The sequence below is a fragment of the Danaus plexippus genome, chromosome 7 (assembly GCF_018135715.1).
Source record: "Danaus plexippus chromosome 7, MEX_DaPlex, whole genome shotgun sequence".
Taxonomy (NCBI): domain Eukaryota; kingdom Metazoa; phylum Arthropoda; class Insecta; order Lepidoptera; family Nymphalidae; genus Danaus; species Danaus plexippus.
The window spans coordinates 6,823,856-6,850,382 of NC_083541.1; the positions used below are offsets into that span (position 1 = coordinate 6,823,856).

At 31.1% G+C, this 26,527-nt stretch overlaps 1 protein-coding gene across 2 annotated transcripts; it reads left to right on the forward strand.

Annotated features, from left to right (window-relative positions):
• The first annotated feature begins 15,789 nt into the window (after positions 1 to 15,789).
• On the forward strand, positions 15,790 to 25,946 carry LOC116770641 (ammonium transporter Rh type B-B). 2 transcript variants are annotated; one of them, XM_032662196.2, is made up of 11 exons: positions 15,815 to 15,863; positions 17,615 to 17,678; positions 17,958 to 18,087; positions 22,522 to 22,713; positions 23,155 to 23,297; positions 24,094 to 24,271; positions 24,425 to 24,537; positions 24,613 to 24,807; positions 24,943 to 25,104; positions 25,232 to 25,325; positions 25,407 to 25,946. In XM_032662196.2, the coding sequence occupies exons 2-11, from the start codon at positions 17,676 to 17,678 to the stop codon at positions 25,481 to 25,483; spliced, it is 1,287 nt and encodes a 428-aa protein (XP_032518087.1). In that variant the 5' UTR covers positions 15,815 to 15,863; positions 17,615 to 17,675; the 3' UTR covers positions 25,484 to 25,946. The 2 variants fall into 2 exon arrangements, with proteins under 2 accessions (XP_032518088.1, XP_032518087.1); XM_032662197.2 differs by lacking the exon at positions 17,615 to 17,678 and having other exon boundaries at positions 15,790 to 15,863.
• Positions 25,947 to 26,527: the final 581 nt, after the last annotated feature.

Sequence of the window (26,527 nt, forward strand, 5' to 3'; positions counted from 1 at the left end):
TACGACACGAAAAGTAATAGATAACATTCAATATTTGCCAAAACACTTTCTGCTAAGAGTATTTCAGTTTTCTTTTTATCCTCTAACAAAGTTTTGCAACCTCTATTGTTATCAAGTGAAACTGTATCAAAGATCGGTTCAGAGAGACGATACCATTTTTTTGCCACATAAAACCTTCGAAGTTTATAGATTTTATAGGTTTCTTTACAATATTTATAGTAAATATATATTCAATCCCGTTTTTATTTACCATATTAACCTCAAAATCAGATAAATAGATTCTTTTTTTAAATTTTATACTGTTGTTAAGTGTATAAAGGATAGTATTCCTTTTTTTTTATTGACTTTTAACTCAATATTTTTAAATAACGAGAAAATCATGTGCTAAAATCTGATATTCGGTGGGCCACCAGTCAAAAACCAAGGCATTTTGTTTCTATAAATACAAAAATCATGTAGTACCTTTTTATTAAGATACAGAAAATCCATGTTTCTTAATCTTGTCGTTATTGAATATACTTTAAGACTAATATTCAATTTCTTTTTTTTATTAAATAGGTAAATTATTTCTTTTGCTAAGGTATGGTTTCTTTTCTATTTATTTATGTTATTTCTACTTTCGCTTGAGTTATTACTTTTCATTATTTAGTTCAGATGTAAATAACTAAACTCGTCCATAAAGTTCCGAGTGTAACAACTGAAAATTTTGTTTCGTGATTTAGTGGAAAATAAAGAAAAGAGTAAAGAACTGAAATACATGTTACTGTGTCTTAAAACGGGTTATTTTAAGAATCTTTATCATAACATTAGACATTTTTTTTAATTAAATACTTAAGACTTTTATAAAGTAAGAATATTATTTTCGTTAAATATATCGTTATTTATAGATTGTGATGTCATTGCAGTGAGAAATTTATTTTCTATAAGGCACTGCAATTGCTTAAAGTGAGGCAGTGCTTATGACAGGCGCCCTTTTGCTGAGTAATAGATTTTATTTATACTTGATTCCTTTCGATAGAAGAAATACTGCACTCTGACTATTGACTTAAGGTTGGACCGACTTCAATATAAATATCTTTTATTTCGCTATAGACTTCCAAACTGATATTAAATATTTGGATTCAAGAATAGCGACTGTAATCTAAGCAATCCATTTTTAAGTAAATAATAAATTAATTTTATTTTGAATCCATTTTGCACTTTCTTCGTGTTATAATCAAACAGTTAACTTTTGAATTATTTATAAAGTTTTCAAAACAGTGTCATGAAAGTTATTGTTATTTTTTATATCTACATTCTAAATCTCGATTGATTTGTTATTTATTTACTGTTAGCTAATCAAATATATGTGCGAAGTTAGTTGTAATCTATGTTGTATATAATAAACTTGTATTCAAAACACTTTGTGTTGTCCGTTCAACGTAGGTCTCTATTTGCAACAGACATCGGAACCAGAAGGATGCTTTGACAGACTATCAGAATATTAAATGAAATCAAACATTATTATGGAACCAATATGCTCAAGCTATTTATCTGGAGTAGTAGTTTAGAATATTTAATTACCATTCGGTGGCTTTGTCGTTAAACAGAATTTCAAATGGAAGTGACGGAACACATGCTATTGCATTGTCTTGTCAGCACCGACAAAGACCCAGGAGGTAATTGGAAAACTATATTAATTTAGCTGTATTGTATCGAAGTTATTATAGGTGCATTATTATTTTACTACAGCTGTATTTTATATGCAATTTTCAGAACACTTTTGTAATATTGATTTTGAATTTAATCACAGAGCATGTGAATACTTTTACATTTCTATTTTTAAAATGCATCTTGTAGAAAAATTTACAGATTATATTGAGACTCATTAACATACTAATAATAAAAAAATATATAATATAAATAATATTAATACTTAAATAAATGATTTAATTACCTTATCATGTCTTGAAACATTTTTATAATTAATGTCAAAGTAACAAAAATCTACAACTTAGGAATAACGCCTCAGTAAAGGACAAAAATTATTTGGTATATTAATGTATGTAGATTAATAAATTATGTTAATAAGAAATGAAAAAAACATAGTGCTGCAAAACAACATGAGGAAAATACATGCATCCAAGTTGTCCTTTGGTTTGACACGATCATACAGCCTCTATATAATGACTCGCATAGTGCCTACATCTTGGAAGCTTGCCAATGTAGTACCTGTGCCAAAAAAGGAAGCCGTGCAGACCCTGGCAATTATCATACCATTTCAGTAACCTTCATAAAATTTAAGATTATGGAACGTGTATTGAGGGATATCCCGTGGTACTTAGAAAACATTAATCATTAATCTTTGCAGTAAGACAATATGGGTTTCACCGAAATCGGTCAACTGGCCATGTTTTGATACCCACCACACGTTTATAGAACATAGCTCTGGAGAACAATGGTGAAACTTTCACAGTTCCATTTAATGCATCAAAAGCTTTTGTCAAGGTCTGGCATGATAGCCTGGTAAGCTTGTATGGACTAGAAGTTTTTAATGACTGTGAGCCCAGGTCTTTCTGTAAGGCCTGTCGCTATTTTTGTTACACTTAAAAGATCTGCTATTATTATGGCATTATTATGGCAGCAAACTGGTGTAAGGTCCAGCCAGCCTTTGGCCAACCGAGACCAATTAGAGTTAGAAAGACGGGCCACAGTAGAACGCAACAACTCGTCCGACCTCCGCACGGTGCAGACGTGTGGTACAGTGTTCCGATGGTGATTGTTAGTGTAAAAAGTGAAATAGTGATAGAAGAGGTTAAAAGATCAACGTGTCCGGCGTTGATCAAGCAGACTCCGAAGAGGGTAGCAGTCACCGTCGCTTAGTCGCCGTTGTACTGCCGCCAGGTACTCACAGTCGATAGGGAAGTAGGTACACCCCTGTTACCTAAAAGCAGGGACTAGTTTACGTGCTTTCTTACATTTATACACCTCCCTCTTAAGGCAGGGAGGACACTCCCCGTACCGTCGTCCATCATGGGCGACAGTTACAAGATTAGATTTGAGGAACTATTACAGTTCCTCGAAAATCACGCCCCCAAGATCTACCATGCGTACTCCGCCTTATGTAAGCCATTGAGGATGGCTACGTTCGACACAGACAGCCCGGCTTCACCGGGTTGCCCACAACGCCGCATTCCATCCGATATGGAATGCTCGGAATATGAGTCGTCATCGGAGACTTCTTCGTCGACCTCTGACGCCGAGGAGGATAACGACGGGTTCAAGCCCGTTGTATCCAAATCGGGAAAGAGGAAGGCGGCAAAGTCGCTGAAGGCGCCGCCGCCTATCAAAAAAACAGTGACGTCACCCGCAGCTGCGCGCGCTCCTGCGGGCACACCTGTGTCTGCACCTGTGGGCACATCTGTGTCCGCACCTGCGCCCGCACCTGTTCGCGCGGCTGCGGGTAAAACCCTACCGACCACCGCGATTAAAAAGGATAAATCGATGTTGCCTCCGCCGCTATATATTAGAACTAACAAAAGCTGGAATGATATTTCCAGCTTACTTAATGATAAAAACATAAATTTTACGTCAGCCCGGAACACGGCAGTAGGGATCAAGGTCTCTGCAGCCACTTCAACCGACCACCGTGCATTGACTGCGATGTTACGGAAGAAAAATATAGAGTACCACACCTATGCCCTCCCGGAGGAGCGTAGGCTTACCGTGGTCATCAAGGGTCTTCCCGCGGAGATACCTGTAAACGTCATAAAAGAGGACCTTCAGTCCCAAAATCTGCCGGTGTTGGAAGTGCATCGCATGCACAGGCCCAACAAAAAACCCTTTGACATGGTACTAGTTCATCTGTCCCTTACCCCGGAAGGTAAGAAAATTTATAATATACCTTCGGTTTGGCGATTATCGGGCTTGGAAATCGAGCCCCCGAGAAACCGCGGCGCCCCGGGGCAATGCCACATGGCCATTCGCAGAGGTTCTGCTACGCACGCCCGCGCTGCGTAAAGTGCCTAGGCGACCATGGCACATCCGACTGCAGCAGGGTCGGGCCTACGGAGGAGCCGCCTAGCTGCGTCTTGTGCGGCCAGCAGGGTCATCCCGCGAACTTTCGTGGATGTCCCAAAGCGCCGCACTGGGCGAAAGCTGGGCGGAAACCCAACAAAGCCCTTGAGCCGGCTCCCATCCCTGCTGCTCCTCCTGCAAATAACGCCTGGCATAGGCCTAGCGTTATTAACGAACCGACAGCAACCCAGGCCCCTAAGGCACCCATGGCCCCTCAGGCAACCCAGGCCCCTAAGGCAACACAGGCCCCTCAGGCACCCGCGCACATACCGGCAACCGGCCTCGTAGCTGACTTGCAGTTAGTCTGTGACTTCGCGAGTCTTATAGACCCCGCGGAGGTGCAGACGTTCGCTGCCAAGCTGAGGGCCTCCGATGGCAATCCTTAGGCCCGCATGCTGGCAATGTGCCAGCACGCGGGCATGTTGAGTGCCATGGGAGCGTTCAAAGCCAATGGCAATTAGTACCTACGATTAGGCGTCCCAGACACCCCTCCTAGACCCTGACAGTAAACATATGACCGACAGTACAGACATAAAAGTCCTCAAGACACACAAGACAACATGACACAAACACAGCGCCTTCGCCGGCGAAGACGAGGTCCCGTTCCTAACACGTCGCTCCGGCGTTCTGCCGTCGGGGGACGTCATGTATTCCAATATCCGATTCATCCTCCACTACAACGACGTCCTAAGCCGAGGTCCGGCCTCTTAGAGGCACCCTTGGGACGGGCGTATCCCTACGTCGGGCCCTTCGGGCCCGAATTAAACGGGTAGCTCCCATCGGGCCGCCCACCCCTCCCGGTGACGCTGTAAAAGCCAATAGGGCTAACAGCTACTGTCAACTCGAAAAAAAAAAAAATAGGCTGATAATATTAATGATTCCAACAAGGTAAAAGATGCTAAATTTTATTTCCTAACAACTACTATACTCATAAAAATCCGACAAACTAGTCGTTAATCCCCCACCCCCCCTCCCACTGGCTGTAGTACCTCGATACTTCAATATATATTCATGTTTGAAAATGGACTATTCTCAAAATAAATATCCAAATATTTAAGCTGAAAGAAAAACTTCTAAATAATTACTTAGTTAAATAATTTTACATATAGTATTATAAAAAAATATACCCCGTTTTATTAGACTAATAATATATTTAGAAAATAAAGCAGTTTAAATTTAATCTAAATAGCATCACTAGCAATTATTTTCTCCCTGCTAGTAACTATCTTCAAGCCAGCTTTGTCATTCATACGAAGAAGCTTATCGTTTAGACACATAGTTTTATCGTCATATTAAGAGCATTTTTCTTCAGAGCTCGACTCAATCTTAAAAATTGTGGTCGTTAGAGAGACATAGTGTTTGTTTCACTCTGATTAAACCACTTTAAAAGTACCACTCCCAGCTTATCTCACCAAAATGCACAGTATGAGGTTTTTTCATGAATATTCGTATTGGAATAAATGGTTAATAATAGAGTTGAGTTTTTTCTAAATAATCAAAGAGATGTTTAATGCGGTTATCGTTTGAGTATTTTAACTCAAGCCTCGTTCATGCAATCACCGTCAAACCGGCGAAAACTTATTTGTACTCCAATAGAGTATTAAATATATCATTAAAATGTATGAGATATATTACAGAATAGTGTGTATTGTTTCAGATTATCATTTTACTAAACAAATTAACATTATCATATTTCCGTTATATCTTTTTAATAAAATTCACGATAAATGCTGTATGATACAGATGAGACATACAGATGAGACGAAACCTCTGAGCATTCAATGGATTCACCGTGCGGGCGCCGGGTTCATCCCATTGCAGGGAGAGGAGCATCAACAGTGCCTGGGACTTGCGATCCAGGTGTAGGTTTAAGGGGCGCCAATCTAACGCGCGTTAAACGCTCACCTCCAGCGTCCAAGGTCCTCTCTCTACCTAACCAAATATAAAAAGAACCTACTAGGGCTGCCTTCGAAGTACGTTCCAAGAATGAATTCATATTAGTACTGGACAGGCCCAAGTCTTTAAGTAGGTTTTAGAGAGATTTTACCATTATACCTTTCGCTCCAAATATATACAAATATATGCATAAAACCATAATTTCAGATCTAAAGTACTTTTACGGATCTATCATCCAAATTAGATTCTTATAAGTCAATATCTGTATGTACTCGTATTTTTGACACGTATCAGTAAACTTTCTGAAATCAAATACTCAAGTAACAATATTAATCTTAACCAAGTTCTTATTACAATTTGGCTCGGTATTAATTTTCTAATTATCAAAGTTCAAAATTATTAATAATGAAGTAAATAAGTTTGCTAAACTTAGTTACTGTATTTTCATTTAAGACGTTACTATTGAATTATTAATTTCTATTCAATGATTTCTTTAGACTAATTAAATAATTTAGTAACACACAAACTTTCGAGATATTTTCAAAAAAATTGATATAGTGAAAAATCATGTTGATACACAATTGAATTCTCACCTCAACAATAAATTGTCATAATTTAATCTTGTATGACAGGAGTTCTTGCATTAGAATAGGCTTTTCAAGAATTTATATTAACATAATTCTTCTTTACGCGGGCTACCAGAAATTGGCATCTTGTCCTTACAATAAACATGGGTATAAGATTATTGAATTCCTTGAAAAAGAAGCTGAATATAAAAAATATTTCAGTTTGAGTGCTTATCGATTTTCTTTTAACCTTAAGAAAAGTCGTCAAAGTTCTTAGGTTCATGGTTTTAATATAAATCAGTTTATCAATTCTTAATTAAAAAGTAATTAGCATCACAAAAAATTATAAATATTTCAAACTTTTTTTTTTATTTTCAAATATAAAAATAAATATTATTTTTTATGCAAAAGGTGGCAAACGATCAGACGGCCTACTTGATGGGCAGTAGGACCGTCGCCCATGGACATCCGTTGCCAACCTTGATTATTGAGGAAAAGAGAGGAGTGGGAATAAGTAAATGGCAGGAAGGGGTGGGAATAGGAAAAGGGCAACCGGCTCTCTCACTCATCGAACGAAACGTAGCCACTAAAGGCTATACTTCACGCCGATCTTCTGTGAGAGGGTGGTACTTCCCCGGTCGAGCTCGCCCATGTTCGAGCTGTAGTAACTTGACCACAGCTAGGCTCTACCACCTTCAAAGAATTAGAATCGTCATATTTCGAATATTTGCAATTAATGCGATTATTCGTTGTTGAAATCGATTATTTATTATGTTTTATCAATTATAGAAAAAAATTAGATATAAATATTATAGATAAAATGTTTTATCATAAAGAAAGAGACTGACAAATACTTTTTACGGTATGATGACTGTAAAGGAAAAAAAATAGTTCATAAGTTAAAATATATATTGAAGGTTACTAATAAGGTTAAGCTAGGAAACATCACTTTCGTATATAAAAATTGGCTTTTCTTTTTAAAGCTTTTAAAATAAAATTTAGAATTCATTATTCATCATCGAAAGCTTGTTAATGTTTTATTCCTTTAATATTCCGTGCGAATCACTTTCCTTTGTTATTAATAATGAGACCATCATTTGTTGAATCCAAGAATTCTAGAAGTATCAATACTTTGTAAACTAAATTTAATTATTGCAAGGTTATTTCCATCTATTAGAATTAAATATTTGAAAAGCCATGATTATTTTTCTTGTTTCTACTAATATATATTTATTATTTATTTAAAATATTATCTTTACTTTGATGTCAACTGCTCTAGTATTTTATAAATATTAAGCTCAGTTGTCTGATGAAAATGAGCTCCAAAGAAAGTTAAACCTTGAGATAATGTGTCTCACTTAAAAGGACTGCATCCATTAGCCCTTTTAAACTTACCAGATCCTTTATTCCCATAACGCTGAGAGCTTTCTATAGAATTTATAGCGCTCGCTGGGTTTGAAATATGTATATTGTCTTAAAACCGTTCTTGGGGTCACATCTTTCCTTCTTCATACAATATTTATGCAGATAGAACATACAGAGTCTATTAATAGGATGGATTATAAGGGGCATAACATTTCCTTTTTGGAGGTCATTTCAAATTATGCAGACCAGACAAAGATATCATTAATGATAAAATCAGATTGTACTTCTTAATTAAAAGTTATGCCCATGTAATAAAAAGTAGAATAAAATAGCAGGTATAAAATACATTTCTATTAACTTATACATCCAAGTTATAATTTTATAATCAGAAATGTATAAATGGTAAAAAATTTGGTATCTCGTAAAGGCTCATAATATAAATAATTAACCGCATTTTATATTTATTGTGATATTAAAAACGAGATATCGTCCAATAAAAAAAATATTATATATTCTATAAATTAACGTTTGACTACTATTTAAGCCTTATATAGTTTAATATTTGCAAAGCCACCTTCAGTACATCTCACTCAAAAAAAGTGAACTGAAAGGAAAATTTTACAGCCTATTGAGTGCATATATGATACGTAGCTTTACTTCCATGTTAACGAGAATCTAGTGTAAAATAAAATCTGTATAGAATACCAGCCCGATCCCATTCAATTTGGAATTACGCAAATCGAATCCTTTAACAAGCAACGAAGTGCTGTAATCCTATTCCTTGTCCTTCGAATTCAATTTATTAAATTCCTTTTCTTAAATTTAAATTAATATGAGCAAATTTGCTTTGTGTACATATATACAAATATATTTAATTGATAGTTCTTTTTTCTTGTTGCGTTGCAACAGAAGTTTATAGCTGGGTTTATAGCTGGGTTCTCTGCGATGAGGAAAATTAAAAGTTTTAATAACGACTAGAAATATTAAATTATATGACGAAAGCATTGATGTAAGCTACAAAATTTCAAAAATATATTTATTTAAATTTTGACACACCATTATGTGCCCTAATAAAGTTTACTTGAACCATCTCAATAGTTACAATTAATTTTTTGAAGATTCAATAAAAACATTTCAATAAAAATAATGTGTTTCATCCCGAAGGAAATTTTTCAGTAAAATAATAAGATTACATAGAGCAAACATTTTATCTGCTAATCAATAAAACATCACTTTAAAATTTTTGTTAGTAATCCAGATGTACGTTTTATGTATGCCCATAAATATTGTTTGAGTGAAATAAATCGTGACCATCATGGGAATATCGTATTGCGTAAAGATGTTTTAACGGCCAATGTTCTCAGCATTATGGGAATAAAGGTTCTTCTAAGTTTAAGAGGCTAATGGATGTGTAGTCCTTTCAAGTACGATGATGCGTATAAATTTAAACCAAAACATAAACTCGCAAGGTTTCTTTTCCTTTGAATTTAATTAACGATGAGTAAAAGTAAATAGACAAGCTCACTTACATGATCAAACTGCTATCATAAACCGCTAACGTAATTTCAATTATTACGAAAAATATTGACAGTGAATTAAAATAATACAAGTTATGATAAAAAACGGTAATTACTACAAATTACGGTAATAATGTATCAAGCAATAATTTTTTTATAAAGCTTACTAATATTTATGTGTACCAAATAGTTACTCATTAACAAGACTCACTGAAAAACTCGTTTATGTTTAAGAATACGAATATTTTAAATTGGATATTAAAAAAACAATTTTTAATTCTTTCATCCACTTGTTTCGTTTTGCTTTAATCTTGCTTTCATTTTGTCAAATGGCTTGGATTACATTTCGTTTGCAAAATATAGTGCGCTGAAAAACCAAATAATAAAATAGGCACTAATAGCAATAACGTATTTGTCGTGATTCAATCATTTATATATATCATTCAATATATTTAAAACATATGTATCTAAAAAAGAATTTATATTTTTATTGAATACAATCCCTATTAAAATGCTCTGCACTTTATAAAAGAATATAAAGATGAAAGTAATAATAAATATAATCCGATAATCCGGCTTCCTTCTGGTACTATATAACAGTCATCTCCAGACAATAATCGACTTTCTGTGTTCCTTACGAATAGATATTGTATGAGCAAGATAAGATGTGACCGTTCGTGGAATATTTATTTTAAGACGAAATATTTCAATACTATTATCTATAGTGCTTTCAACATAATAAGAATATAGTATTGGCTAATATTGAGAAGGCTAATGGATGTAGTCCTTTAAGATACAATATTGCATTAGAATTTAAACCAAAATTTGTTTATCAGTAAGGTTTAATTTCTTCCTGAGTCTACTTAACGTAAAGTAAACTTGGATAATCGTGGCCACTTAGGTGCTTTATTTATTATTTGTTTCGTCGTTCAACTGATGTTTTCAGGCTTTTTCAAAAGAAGGAGTATCAAATTGTTGCTTAAAAGCAAGTGAAATAATTAAAAAAACCTAAAAGGTTTTCTAATGACATGCAGCTTTAATTCGAATGAACTTATGCTATTTCATCCGGACTAGATATCCGTTTATCTGTGTATTCTCCGAAAGAGATTTTCGAAATTTAAGGTACGTAGTTTGGATCCTGAAACTCGAAGACCTGCAATTGTAGTCAGGGTAAAATCATAGTTCATCACATTCATAACTGTATATTTCTTCCATTAGGTAAGTAAATATATACTATATTATTTCATTACGTAACCAGATTACACTCTTGAATATAATTTTCATGAGCTTGCCGTAGTTTGTATACATATATAATTGGCATGAGATCTGTTGTCTCCAAACCCTTGAAAAACATTAAACTGGATATTGCTCAAAAGAACGATTTGAGTTTTTTTGTGATTTTCTCAACCGTTCTCTTCGCACTAAACAAAACTTTTCTCTTAAAATTTCTTCCCACTCTTTCGACTTTCAAACAAATTCATTTACCGTCAGTATCACCCGACTTAGGAACGAACTTTCATTACATATTAAAGTTAAAAAGTCACAGAAGCTATTTAAGCGTATGGTAAAGAGTGACTAAACAATTTGTGTTTAGATGTGAGATAAACTAAACTATTCTTTATGTTATATGCTGAAATTATTTTCATTATTAAAAATCAAATAAATTGTATATTATATATATTATCAACTAATAAGTTGTTACATATTCACTACTTTTATATAAGTGTTATTTGTATGTTTTCATATCCGCCCATCTCATCTCTCATGTAGTTTATTGATACCTGTTGGTTGTTTGGAAGGAATTACACTTTAGCTATAAGGCAGCAAAGAATGCATGTTTATGTTAATACAACTATAGGAATTATGTGTACAATAAATAAAGTCACATTAATAATATAAAATAATATTTCTTGTTATCCTAAATTTTCCACGCTCTAGAGTCTAGATGTTGGTGGACATTAGTGGGGATAATATAAATTATGCCGATGTTAACAAATCACACAGCCTTGACAGGATACAACTTAGCTATCGAAATGGCTCAAAGAAACTTTTGACCCTGCTTCAGTAACTTTCCAAACAGCTGTTTTTTTTTTGATACTTTAATACCGACCATTAAGTTCTTTTTTTTTTACATATAATTTCTCTATATTCGCTTGAAGAGAAGAGCGGAATTTCGTCTCGTCGCTAAGGCTTTCTCAACTGGTAATTAATAAAGATGGCAGATTTGGACGGCTATTCAGACAAATACCTGGTAGCTGCTAATGAAAATAGATTTATATAGATACACCAGTCTTATCATAATAAGTCTCATGCGCTTGAAATCCTCTAACAAATGCATTCTTAAATCTAAGCTTCACGGTGAAAGGTGAACTTTTCACTACCAGTCAGCAGATCGGGATGAGATGTGTAATTTTTTCACATCTTCTAATTGGCAATAGGTTTGCTTTTTACTGGAGATCTGTTGAGATACGCGGATTATGCAATTGATGTGTTGCATTACTTTATTCCATATTTTACGGATGCGTTACCACTCTTGATTGGGAAAGAGAGAGAAGAAATGGTGGGAAAGGGAAAGGGCAAGAAAGGGGGGAAAGGAAAAGGGAGGAAATGGTAGAAAAAGGGAAAGGGCAACCAGCGCTTTCAGTCATTGGACGAAACGCAGACATTAAAGGCTACTTCACGCAGATCTTCCGTAAGAGTGTGGTACCTCCCCGGCCGAAGCACCTCATGTTCTCATGAAGTAATTTGACTACAACTAGGTTCAACAACTTTGTCGTGTCTCTCTTATAATATAATTCAATCAAAGCTATGTTTTAAAAAATAATAATTTAGATAAAAACATTGACTTTCTTTAATCCCGACCTTAAAAAAATATTATTTATTTTTTAAATTTCTTAGATAATTTTTTTAATTGTAGATAAATATGCACTAACTATAAGATATAAACTATATTATTTTCTGTCAAAATGTCATGCTTGATGTTATGTTTTATTTTTATGGCACTAATATAAGTCTTTAGGTGATAAAGAGATTTATTTCATTGTGATTTTATGTAATCTTATCATCTGAGTTTAAAAAGAATGACTAACATTTTGTTCAAAATTTACTTTATCAAATATTTTGAGTCTCCTATGTAATAAAACTATATTTACTTATTGAATTTCTATAATCATGCTTTTTGTTATAAATTTAAAGATCATATACATGTCTTAGAGCAAAACTATGTATGTATATATTTTTAATATTCTTAGTAAATATAAAAAAATATGTCTAAACTTATAGCAGAAAGACGCTGTCATTTTCTGGACAGTCATAAATATGTGTGACGTCCATATGACATTTGAAACAATTTTCATTTTTCTCAATATATTGAACATAACATTTTTCTCAATATATTGAAATGTCCTAAATAGACAATATTAAATCTCAAACATAGTTTTCAATCCTTCTCAAAATTTTGCACAAAATAATAATAATAAAAAAAAACATAAAAACAAAATAAATGTTGAAATTGAAGATTTTTAAAAATTTTGTCAACCCAATACATTTCTTTTTTAAAAGACATGTTCATGTAAGAGCTTTATATTATTATAGTAATTATTTATTTTTAATTTGCCGTTACTCAAGATTTCTGGGGAACCACTGAATTTTAAAAAAATTATGTTCTTAAAAAAATATGTCAAGTTTTCTATTTTATTGGGGGGAAAGAAGATCATATTCAAAAATATAAAATAAAAGTGTTCGAGCGCCTCAGTCTTTTACGTGCATTATATTTCTTATAACTATTAGAAATTAATTTCAAGATTTATTCCAGGAGGACGGCCTAAAAATCGTTTAAATACCAAAAAAATAGGTTATTCGAGTAAAAGAAACTTAAGGTATTTGTCAACTAAACCCTAAAAAGTTTCCAATCTTCTTAATGTAATCAATCTTCTTTTAACCTGTAGCACTCGAGTTTTTCTAGGGATCGACTTTTTTTGAGGTAAAGAGAAGAGTAAAGTAAAGGCAGAGGTACATAAAAGAGTGCAGGCATTCTTCCTATATAATTTTCTGAAAGGCCCGAGTCACTTCGATATTCCCCGCTTTGTTTCCCATACTATAATTATTTTTGAAATTTATTGAATAGTGTCTAATAAATATCGCGGTGTGTTATTTTTTAAGAAATTACCCCATTTTATTGTTCAATTTACTTTTATAATTTTTCACCTATAATTTTGTTCATAGCTTTCATCATAGTATTTCATTGCTTTTATATACAAAATAAGAACTTTTTTTCAAGAACCCATTTTACTTATTATATTATTAATACTGTTTTGTTCCTAATGCTTTTTAATACGCTGTGCTCTGCAGATATCTGATCTTATAATGTTATAGAAGGTTTTGAAAACGTTTTTATATTTTTCCCACGATGTTTCTTGTTTAAGAATATTATTAGTAGTATTATTATTAAGTGTGTGTAGGGATAAGAAACATTTCTTGCAATCTTACAAAACATCCATTGTGGGAGCATCTTGTTACCTGAATAGAATATCTAGCAGCTGTAATTAATTTTGCTATAATCTATTTTAGCTTTCTACATTTCCTTGTTTTTAATACACACTTGCTTTTTATAGAAATATTAAAAATTTAAATACATTTCAATAGACAAGCGTGCAACTCCTATCTTATAAAACTTTTTACAGATCCCACCACAAACATAAAAACGAAAATAAATACAATGATTAAAGTGGTATCCATGCTTTTTGGATTATAAAACCTAATTTAATGATATTTGTATTTTTCACGAAACTGCGTTATTTACCTCGGTAACTGTAGAAACTAACTGTAGTTCGTACGGTAAGGTTAGTTAGTTAGGTTGAAATTATTTCTGAGTTTCCGGAATGTTTATGATTTCCGAAACGCCTTAAATTCTTGAGCACAAAATTCTTTAATCTGAAATATGGTATAGATTAATAAATGTATTTACCTTTACTCTAAGAGCAACGTTGTAGGAAATGGCTGAAGCTATTCATTTATAAATATATAAACATGTATGAAGATATATATATATTTATAAATATCTTAATTAGATATTCAAAAGTTATTTTATTGGTAAACATTAAAAGTTTAATAATTGAGTCAAATCATTATCATCCAACATATTTAAAAGTAAAGCGTCTAAACTTTAGACTCTAAAGAATTAAAGATGTATTTATATAATCGACAATTTATTAAATTACAAATTTACACCAAGTTTTATTTTTTCTATACGTCACTTTTATTGAAATTACATTTATGATAAACATTACACAACACAAGTACATTTGTTCTCTAATGAACGACAATTGACATATCACGATGTTTGGCAAAAGATATTATTTACACAATAAAATATAAATTTTGTCCATTATTTATATTTTTACATAACGAGTTTATTTAAAGCAAAATAGAAATTCCTGTTTATTGTTTTATCTGTATTTTAAAACAACTTTACATTTAATGCTTTAATTATTCAAGAAATAAAGTCAGTTTTTCTAGTGTTCCGTTTCGATACGGAGGCCTATGTAGCTGAAAACGCATACCTTTTAACTCTTTCAAGAGAATCAATATTTACATGGTATTTTCTGTTCATCTACAGCTATAAATACTGCCAAACATAATCACATTGTACTAAAAGTACATAGAAAATATGAAAACAATAATTTTGCTATAAAATTTTAGATAGAAATGTATACAATCTACTACGAATGAATGAAACCCGCACTCATTTTTTTTAATGATATAATAGAACAAGGACTTTTTTGAAGATTTATGTCATGTCCATGTTTCAATTTATAATACGAGGGCGTGTTATATGCTAAATGGACGATAATTGAACCCCTACAATCTACTAACAGCAATATCTGTCTCACTCACGTATTGAAGGATAAACAAGGGCGATCATGTCGCAGATAATGTCTCAAAATGGTTTTCTTGAAAGAATCAAACAAATTTAAAGCAAAATAATTTGTTGTACTACTTGTAATATGCACCAAATAAGCAAAACAAATTAATTATTTGTCGCGCTTATTTGGTATTACATAAAAATGTTTTCGAAGATGAGCTTTGAATTTAAGTATTATTTATTTTCTAGAAAAATCACGAAAAGAAATTTAGCGCGTAAATTAAAAAGGAGCACTAATTCGGTAAATTTTTTTGTGACAATCGCTTGCTATAAATTCTCAAAACCAAGAAAAAAAAATTAAATTATCATATTACCAATCAAAATTATTATTAATACCACAAAATCTAATTGCATAAGAAGCAAAGTAACAACATTCTTATTTAAAAAAATAACTAGAACTCAATTTCTTTGCAAACTAGTAACTTTACAATTTTATTGACTTATTAATTTGACGACAACACATTGACTGAGGGACATAAAATGTTCACGACGTTTCAGTTAGCACTGAAGTGTGCATGGATTACACTGGACTGATTGCCGGTATGTTAGCATAAAATCTTTGTAATAATTTTAAAATATAGCTTATTTGTTCGTAATATTTAATGAGAAAAGATTATCAATTTGTATTGTGCTAAAAAAATATGTTGCTTTGTAACTACTTTAATCTCATATATAAAAACTTCATATTCATATCGTATTTATCGTGAATTTTACAAATATTCACAATTTAAATTCACTCATAAATAAAATTTTACTTTTAACACTACTACTACTTATATACAGTTCTTGTAACATTTCATAGATGGAGATGTCAAAATCAATCTTCTATCTATTATGTTTTAAGTTTCAAGTTTCGTTTATTAAAATATAAGTAGAAATAAGAAATAAACCTGTATCAAAGAACATATTTTCTTATGTAATTGTTATACTTTTATTGCTGTTGATACAGTGATGACAATTTACGCAGAACATTATTCAATGGGTTGTATGTGAAAATATTTTGACACGGTCTCATTGTTTGACAGTTTTCAATAATAGTGTATGTTTATTACTACATTGCATTTAGCTGTCAAAAGTCGTTTATTGTAATGAAAAAAAATTTGTTATTAATCATTTAATCATCTCAATTTTGTAACGTTAGACGCAAATTTTAAAATACTATGAAAGTAAGGCTATGTATATTTATATATATTAAAATTTACTTTAACCATAATAAAAGTAATTTCATATAGTTTATGAAGATACGAGTATATAAAAGATTTTCAAACCTGTTGTTAACACGAGAAATCTACATATTCAAATCTAAAAGCGACCCTTTAATTTATTTACTCGAACGATCAAAGCGCTGATCTACATTTTTCATGATGGCGTGCAGTCAAATGCATAATGATTCACAAATTTACATTTAATATTAATTCAATAAAAGCGTGAATTTCACTAGATAATTTGAATAACTTTCCAATTAACCTAATCAATGTCATATAGATTCAGATTCTGGGCGAGTTTAATTTAAATTGGAATGCATTCTTTATAAACTTTATTAAATTCTTTTCATTATATCCTGTTGTATTATAAAATTTAAAGTTATTAATTGAATTTTATTATCTCTATTATAATATATATTTAATAAAAATAAAACTTGCATAGCTGTTATTTTAAAATTTAAGAGGTATTAATCATTGGTAATGTACTGAGGATTATCATTTTAGGTGCATGAATAAATATAAGTTATAAAATAATGAAATAACTTTTTATTTAATATAAAAATACCTTGTTATTTAATAGTTGAGGCCAATTTTAATATCATAAATAAATTATAATTTTGTGAACTCTAATTTCATAACACACGTACATATGAATATGCTTTTTTTCTTCCTTTTTTGAAAAAAAAAGAAATAATTATTTTGTAATTCATTATTTCGCAGTGGTGTGTTGGTTTTGTATTTTTTTTTTGTATAATTTCATTTTAATGACATCATTTAACAGCTGGTCTACGTGCTTGAAAGTAAATAATAATACTAGTACATAAGCAGGAATGACAGTTTATTAAGAAATATTATTAGTTTAATTTTTAAATTGTTCAGTTTCACAAACTAATATAAGATTTTGTATTAAAGAAAATCAATGCATTTGTTCCTAATCCTTAGGATTAATTTGTTTTATGTATTTCATTTATGATTAATTCCATTCAATTGTATATATGTTCTTACGTTACCTTAAATTGCTATATAGCAGTGACGCAGAGATTCTGTATTCGATATTGATTGAAGGGATTTATGTTCTAATTACAGCTGGACGTGCCACTCGAACCATTGATTAATACACCGAATCGGGGAATACAATTTTTTAAAGATGGTATAGACGTGTTTGTTTATGTGATCGGATATTCTTGTTATATATTATATATAAGATTTCTCTACCGCTTATAATGAAGTTATATTTAATGTTTAAATGTATCATTTTAATATGAAATCTTGTTTATTTTTGTTATCGTAAATGTCATTTGTAATGACAAAATATTTCTAAGTTACTATTTGTCTTTATGATATTTACAAGGATAATTTTATATTATGAAGAGTTTTGATAAGTCAAATATATACGAACTTCATACTCTTCTATAATTACTTTTTTCAGATCACTCCAAAAATGGTTGTCAAATTACAAAACATGAAGTACCTGCCACTACTCGTGTTTCAGTTTATACTTATGGCATTATATTTTGTGTTTGTAAGATATGGCGGGGACAAACACCATGACGTCAGGGGTGAGTTGTTTTCATATATAAGTAAATAAAAATGTTTCGTAACTCTATTCTTGCGAAGGCGTCTTAATGTTGAAAAGGAGCTCTATTTATCGTATTTCGATTAAAGTTTAGTCTTATTGTTGGCTGCTATAAATACCAACTTGCATATTTACTTATCTTTGAATAAATTTTAATATTTGTAACAGTATTACATAGTATAGATAAAGTTTTGTATTATCGTTCCTCAGATTGTATAAAATAACTATAAACAAAATTAAATTTATAGTTAAACTTTAACTAAGGTAGGGAAAATATAAATGTTTATAAATTATTGGTATTGATATTTTTTTCATAGTGGCTCACATATTCTGAAGTATTTTAATATTCATATTTATACACATAACATTATATAGCTTTATATGTATGTATTCAGCGACACGATTTTGCATTGATAAAGTCTTTAATTAAAATAAATTTATTTTAATTAACTGATTTTCATTTATATATATTTGTTAATCCATTTGTAACACAGGCGTTTTAACATTGAAAAAACATCACTTAGAGTAAAAAATAGTTCAATATTAAATTAAAACAGAAAATAAATAAAAATGTCATAATATTAAAATTAAACTAAACCAGATATCAAATGAAGGTCACTAGGTTGAGATCATCTCCGCGTTTAGATTATTGTGTGAACGACACTTGACTCCCCCAATCCACGATCAAATGATTGAACAGTTTTATCTAAGTGTATATGAAAACAAAGAATGCCTATTAAATTCTTAATGCTAACGACGCTACGCTAATCAGGAAACTCAATTTATATAGATGTCGATTACATAATGTTATTAAAAGATATTGTTATCTGCGTGGCTTACTTTAATCTAGCTTATATGTTATACAATATTTATCATTACATATTGTAAATTTGATACTTTGCCTAGACACTTTAAACGTTCCTCTTACCATGCGTTATTGGCTATCATGTTACGAGGTCTATTAATTTTGGTCTTTGAATTTATTAATATTAATTGACGTGTTGATTCTTCTATTAACTGACTCATTTTTATCAACGATATATAGATTAATCCTATAGTTTAGTTTTTAGAACGATAAATAGCATTCGTGATGTTTATACAAAAAAATGGATTGTCAAAGTATTAGGCGAGTGAACACAAATTATAGAAATGTGATATGAAATTGCCCACGTATGGCTTTTTTAAATCATTTTTTTTAACATAATATATTTAGTAGAAGAAAGAGAATTAGTTTTAATGTTATAAACCATTGAAACGAAAGTTTCTTAGAAGTTATATTAATAAATAATCACATTTTCCTTAAATATAACTGTTAAAAAATTGTATAAATGTTGAATCACCACTGCAGTAAAGATAAGGAATTTTTGCTAGCAATTCATAGAGATTATTTTTTGTTGTATGTAAATTTTAATATGAAATTCCTCGTTGATTGTTTTCATTCACTTACAATACATTTGTTACTTTACTTATGTTCTTAAAATTTTCAAAACTTTAATGTGATTCATTCCTTACTTAACAGACCTTCATTCTAAATGATATTACCAAGATGACAATTACTTACCACAAAAACTGTAATAGAAAAAAATCTGGTTAAAAATATAAGAATTATGTTAATCAAGGAAGCAATAATTTTCAAAACTTGAATGTTCGCTTGTTTTATCAATAAAAAGTAATGAAAAAAAAATTACATAATAGTACATTAAAAAAATAGACGGTATAAGACAGTATAAGACGTATCATAATTTAATCATGTTTATTAAATTATAAAACGTCTTATAACGACTGGATTGTGCTTGACACTACACTACCAACTGATATGTGGAAATTAAGCTGTAGGTGGTGAATACACTGAAATAAGTCAGTAACGATTTACTCACTAACTATTTACTCTAACCCTGAAGACGCTCCAATTATAATTGGAAGGAAACGCACAATATCAAGATACCAATATAGAATATCGAGGGATTTGATAGTTGAGGCCCGTACTCAAGGCTGACTAGATTGGTTTTAGCAAGTTGTGTTCATCAATAAGCCTCTTCGTACACGTCTAATTGGAGTTTCAAGTAGTGAAGTGATATTTAAGAGCGCTTGCTCACTTTTGGTAAAAGTCTTCCACACGCAATTGGATGTGTGTTTTATATGGATAAAGAAGCTGTCCCGGTGTGAAGTGCTTTTGCGAGGGAGAGAGTTTTCTTGCGGTTGCCTTAGCTTTTAACTGAATGAAGAGCCCGGTGTGAAGGATACCTTCTGACAATTTGGCTTTAGGATAAATAAACTTCTCATCGTAGTCAAAACATGCTTGTTTTGATAGCATTAAAATTACACGCTCTTGCCCTACCATAACCTTTATTTCCATCTCTATTTGATCCCGACTAACCCTAATGCCGGTTTAAAACCACTTCATAACTATACTGTCATCCATAATTACAACCCGGTAATAGCAATTCAATAAAATTTCTGATACTTAATCATGTCCAATAATGATCAACACCTATGAAAAACATAGATTTTTAACCCAGACTTTCGACTTTAATTTAAACTTTACACAAATCCAATTATTTATACCTAATGGTGAAATGGTCAATGAAACTTTTAAATGACATGAAAGTTGAAATTGTTTTATGTAAATATCAAGCTAATACTATTATTTTAAACAAAATCCATAATTAAGTTAAAATTATAATTTATTGATCGTTGGCATTTTAAGTACTATTACATAAACAACAATGCATATTTCAAAGAGGAGTGAAATAGCAGTCTTATTATATTTTTTTCTATGAAGCATAAATGATTAGTTTGTTGTAAAATTCACAACAGAAGCAATTTTAATTAGATTGTTGTTTCTAATCCAGTTAATAACGCAAATGACTTGCCTTATCAGAAGTTAGAACAAGTTACTAGGTACGCGTTAGTCCTAAGTAGTTTGTTATGATGTATTAGACCATGTAATCAAAATTTCAGTCGAGTTTAGCCGTGGCATGATTATAATTTATGTGATATAAAATATGTTGTTATGACTCTCTATTAGAGTTATTTTAACAATTACTTTATTTTTATTCCATGACATTGTTAAAGTGATATTTGACAATTAAAACAACATTACAATCACCTATCTTAAACAAATCCACTTTTTAAGGTGGATTTGTATAGAAATTTAAAGTAAATAAGTGAGTTAAACCTTATTGACCTTTTTTATACTTGATCTAAGAAAATGTAGTATAACCTTTGTCACTATCATGTAGAAACTATCGAAAAAATGCATCACACCCGATATAAATGTCAACAATGTATGAAAAAGTAGGTACAGTTAAATGACTGGGAGTTTAGACAAGAAGTAAATTCTTTACTATTATTGTAGTCTTCATTTAAGATAGATTAATACATTAGTATTTTATTTTACACTTTGTGTTGATTGTGTTTATAATCCTTATATTTTTATTACCAATTACACCAAAATACTTCTGCCAATAAAATTGTCCCTTTTTTAGGAATGACCTCATACGATATTTCATTCGATTGTCCAACGTAATTTCACCGCTTATGAAAGGCTTAGACCCAAGTGAATAAGAGACACATTAATCCCATAAGATTTAGTATGAGGCCGCAAAAAATGACAAAATATTCACTCTAAAATTGAATATTTCATATCATGAGGTAAATTATGTTCGATTAAACAAAAAATTTAAAAAGACTGCTCCAACTAGAGTTAAATTGTTTTATTTTATTTACCACGGCTCTAAATAATTTGGTCCTGCTGTCAATATATAGTTAGGTATAAAAATAAATACTTATCATTACAAACTATTTAAAAAAGTCAATAATTATAAGTTATTGCGTTCGTCCGTTAAAAAGTACAAAGAAAAAAAATACAACTAAATTAAAATAATAAATGTTTTGCTACGTTCAGTGATACGTACAGAACATAGAAAACTTTAGAAGGATAAAATTTAGAAAACATTTCCTTCTTGTCAAATTTGTAAAGACATATAAGATTTGCGAAAGTAACACTAACAATAACTTCAAATTTGCATATAATCATATCCACCGGAAGAACTCAAGTACTTTTTCGTCTCACTGACTTTTATTATTTTCATTTTAGCCAAGGAATATTTCATACGGTAAACAGCAAAAAAATAAAATTATATATCAATATAAAAACATCATAATTACTTTTTAAAATTTTTTGCTTCCAATAATATTTTTACATAATTATTTACAGACAGGCCTTTGGCCTGAAAATAATTTTCTTATCAACAAAATGATTATTACTGTCAACTGTAAGAGATGGAAAGTATTCGAACGAATCGGGCAAAAGGTGGAATAATAAAATAACTTTATAAAATAGTTTTATGCAAATATTTAGTATACGTCATACATATTGTAATGACAATGCTTTTTATTTTAATATTTTTTTCAGGTTTTGAAGATACGCATGTTATGATATTTGTTGGATTCGGATTTTTGATGACTTTTTTGAAGAAATACTGTTACAGTGCGTTGGGTTTCAATTGGTTTCTAGCTGCTCTCTCAGTGCAATGGGCTCTTCTATGTCAGCAGTTTTACCACATGAAAGACAACATAATTTATGCAACAAAAGAAAGCTTACTAGGTAGATATTTGAAATCATGGCTTAAAACACAAAATATTGATTTAAGTTAACATGCAACTCAATTTCAAGTTTGTAAAAGCTTATACAAACGTTGTCAGAAAGCAAGTATATAAATATTTCCCTGAAAAAAATTCTGATATAAGAGACACTTACTTGTTTTATTGGATTCATTATTAAAATGGTATTTTATAAGATACATATAATATATTTCCCAAATTATTTTTTCTATATAGTTATTTTCTTACAATCATACAAAAATTAATATAAAGCTTAACACAAACACGAAAAGCAATAGTATTCCCATCGGTTTTTTGCTGTTTTGCTCCTTTAAATAACGTGTTAAATTTACAATGGTCGTGATTCTATTGAAATCATTTTAAAATGTTGTCAGCTTTCTCCAGTTTATATTCCTTAATATTGAAATTGGGGCTTTGTCCATAGAGGCGGACATAATGTCTGCGACAGTGCTTATAACTTTTGGCGCTGTTCTGGGACTAGCTAGCGGCTTACAGTTGCTTCTCATTGCCATTATCGAAGTTGCTGTAGGATGTTTTAACTTTTGGGTGGTGGCTGATAAATTACAGGTAAAATAAATGTTATATATTATTAGAGATTGTTAATGGCACTCGCATCAACGATAAAAAGCTGTCGTAATAGATATACGAGCACACACACACACATACCTGTATATATATGTGTGTGTGTGTGTGTGTTAAAAGTAAAAAACTACCAAGTAGCTACCGCCGGATTATTATGCTCAACATTTTCAGAAAAATTTAGTACAGGATTGTCTTGCATGAAATATACTGTGAAGTGCAAAAGTTAAAATTGATTGGACAAACAATGAACTTTAAAGTCATATAATAGAGTTACTACACACACACATCTTAACTTTAAGCAACCACAGTTGTTGCAAATAAATTTATTAGCACACCCACTGATACAAAATATTCATAACATAACCAGATATTTCAATGCAAACTAATAAAAATTTTTCGAAACCGCTTTATACATATCCTAATCCTGTTGTTTAAAAAAAATTCAACTGTTACCTTTCCCCGACGAGGTGCTTTTATACCCTGGCGGTAAAAAAACAGGAAAATATACAGACAATACACACTCGTATATGCCTCTAGTAAACACATTAACCCAGTGATATGGCGTAAGCCATAGGAGAATAGGACGTTTTCAACACCACCGTCAATTTAACTACGTAACAGGCTATGGTCTGGGCTCTTACAGGTACCATTAGGATTTGGGCTTGATTTTTCTATACCCGATAAAGACGTTAAATCCAATACAGCAAACAGCTGCAGTTAAGTCGAAAACAAATTGTTACTGGTAAACTTTACATAATTCTTATAATTTTTGCGTCCGTAGGCTGCTGACGTCGGTGGTTCAATAGCAATTCACGCCTTTGGAGCTTACTTTGGATTAGGAGTCAGTTTTGCTTTACATTTAGGTAAGAAAAATACCGAGGCGACTCCTCAAGCGACAAGAGCACCCATTGAAGATTTAAGTGGGCCAAGTTACAGCTCTGATGTTACGGCAATGATTGGTAAGATTTTTATATTATTAATTTGAATAAAACACCATAAATTTTCCTGTTTTAAAGAAGTTAAGTGAAATACTTTTGGAAAAATTTAAATATTATAACCTGAAATACAGAAACATGGTGTAGGAATTTTTTTTATAAATCTTTCATTTAAAGGATCACTGTTCCTGTGGATTTATTGGCCTTCTTTTAACTCTGCTCTAACAAGTTCAAACACTGAGTATCAAAGGGCCGTTATCAATTCATATCTGTCGTTGGCTTCAGCTACTGTAAGTTTTGTATAAACCAAACTATAGGATTTATTGTCATCTTCGGAGGCACCTAAAATTTTTTCTATCCTGTAGGTGACAACATTTGTAATGTCTTCGCTTGTAAGCCATCACCACAGTAAATTGGATATGGTCCACATTCAGAACTCCACATTAGCGGGTGGTGTTGCCGTGGGATCAGTATGCAACATGCATATTTCAGCTGGCGGAGCTGTTGCTGTTGGCATAGGAGCTGGTTTTCTCAGCGTTTTGGGATACAGATATCTCACGGTAAGATTTTATAGACGCTTTTTTATTTTACCTTTACAATTAAAACTTTATCATAGAATGTCATCTGTACTTTTTTTTACGCGGTAAGAGTAAGTATTTACGACAAATCACATCATAAAAAGATTTTTTTTTCAGCCAATTTTAACTAAAATTGGAATACCTGACACATGTGGAGTCAACAACCTACACGGGATGCCCGGAATATATTCAGGTATCCTCACAGCCGTATTCGCAACGATGGCTACGAAAGAACAATACGGCGAGGAATTGGGAGATGTTTTTCCAGCAATGGGTGGTGTAAGTTTTAAAATATATGTACATTTTTTTTTTAATTTTTTTTTAATTAAATTAATTTATTTACGAAGTATACATTAATTGTAAAAATCAATATTCTTTTTATTTATTATTTAATACCAATATTCAGGAAAACGGGATTACTGCATCACAACAGGGACTTAACCAATTCTTAGCTTTGGTTGCCACACTTGTCATTGGACTTGTTGGCGGAGCTATTACAGGTAAGCCAATTTCAAATATAATAATATTATATATGTCATACCTTCATCTGGAGGTCTATAGTTTTATGTTAAATTTTCCAGGATGCATCGCAAAGTTCTTGAAGCCACTTAGCGAACAAGAGAAATATAATGATGAAAACGACTGGGAGCTGCCTTGATTAATCAAACAGAAAGGAAATTTTGCCTAGAATAAATTATGTCGTAAAATCTTAATTTTAATAAAGAAATAAAGCGGATGTTTAATCGTTTTTTCTTAGAAAAACGTTTTTATATAATATAACATTTTAAGTAATAAAGAATTTTTGTAGAAGTTGAGAAAATTTAAGTCTTTATAGCGATTTGCACTTCAACATATCAGAGATATACTGCGTTCTAATGCTATATAATGTAGTCTTTGCCTAAAGTTCGATTAATACGCTGCTTATTTTGACTATTTTTTTCACAACTTATTTACTCGCTTTTCTTTAAAATTAATTAGGTGTAGGAAATTTGAGTCGATAATTCAATATTCCCTGTATAATGTCAATATAAGCTTAACATTACGTAAGCCATTTGGAAATAGAAATATTAAATGTACATGTAAATTATGATTATTTTATATTAAATAATATTAACTATAAACCGCGTTATTTCACTACCTATATTATAAATTAAAATTTTACTATTATGTCAATTATCACCTACATAATGTATGCCATTAACTATTATTATAAATAAAATTATTATCAACATTAATCGTTAATCTTGTTGAGAATTCCTAACCGTACTAACTGAATATCCATTCTAATTACGGACGGCTGAAATACTGGACATTGATAAATTGATGAAAAACAAAAGTAGATTATTTCCTTTTTTCCTTTTTATATAGGCATATTTAATTGTAGAAAGCTATTGTTAAAGCTTTTATACTAACAATAAATCCACAATACTGATATAATATCTTGAGCACAATCTGTATTATTCCGTTTATCAAATCAATCCATTCAATTGTATGTACATAGGTAGAAGACGTTGAAGACAACACCTGCAATTTAATAGGTGATCACTTACTACTATAGTTTAAATACCAATACATTATAATCTAATTCAGTTTTCATCAAAGTTAAGTTAAGAGTCAAGGATTCTATGTCGGATGTACTGAATGATTAAATTCTTTGAAGTATAAAATATAAAACTTTTAAAGAAATTTAATAATTTATTAG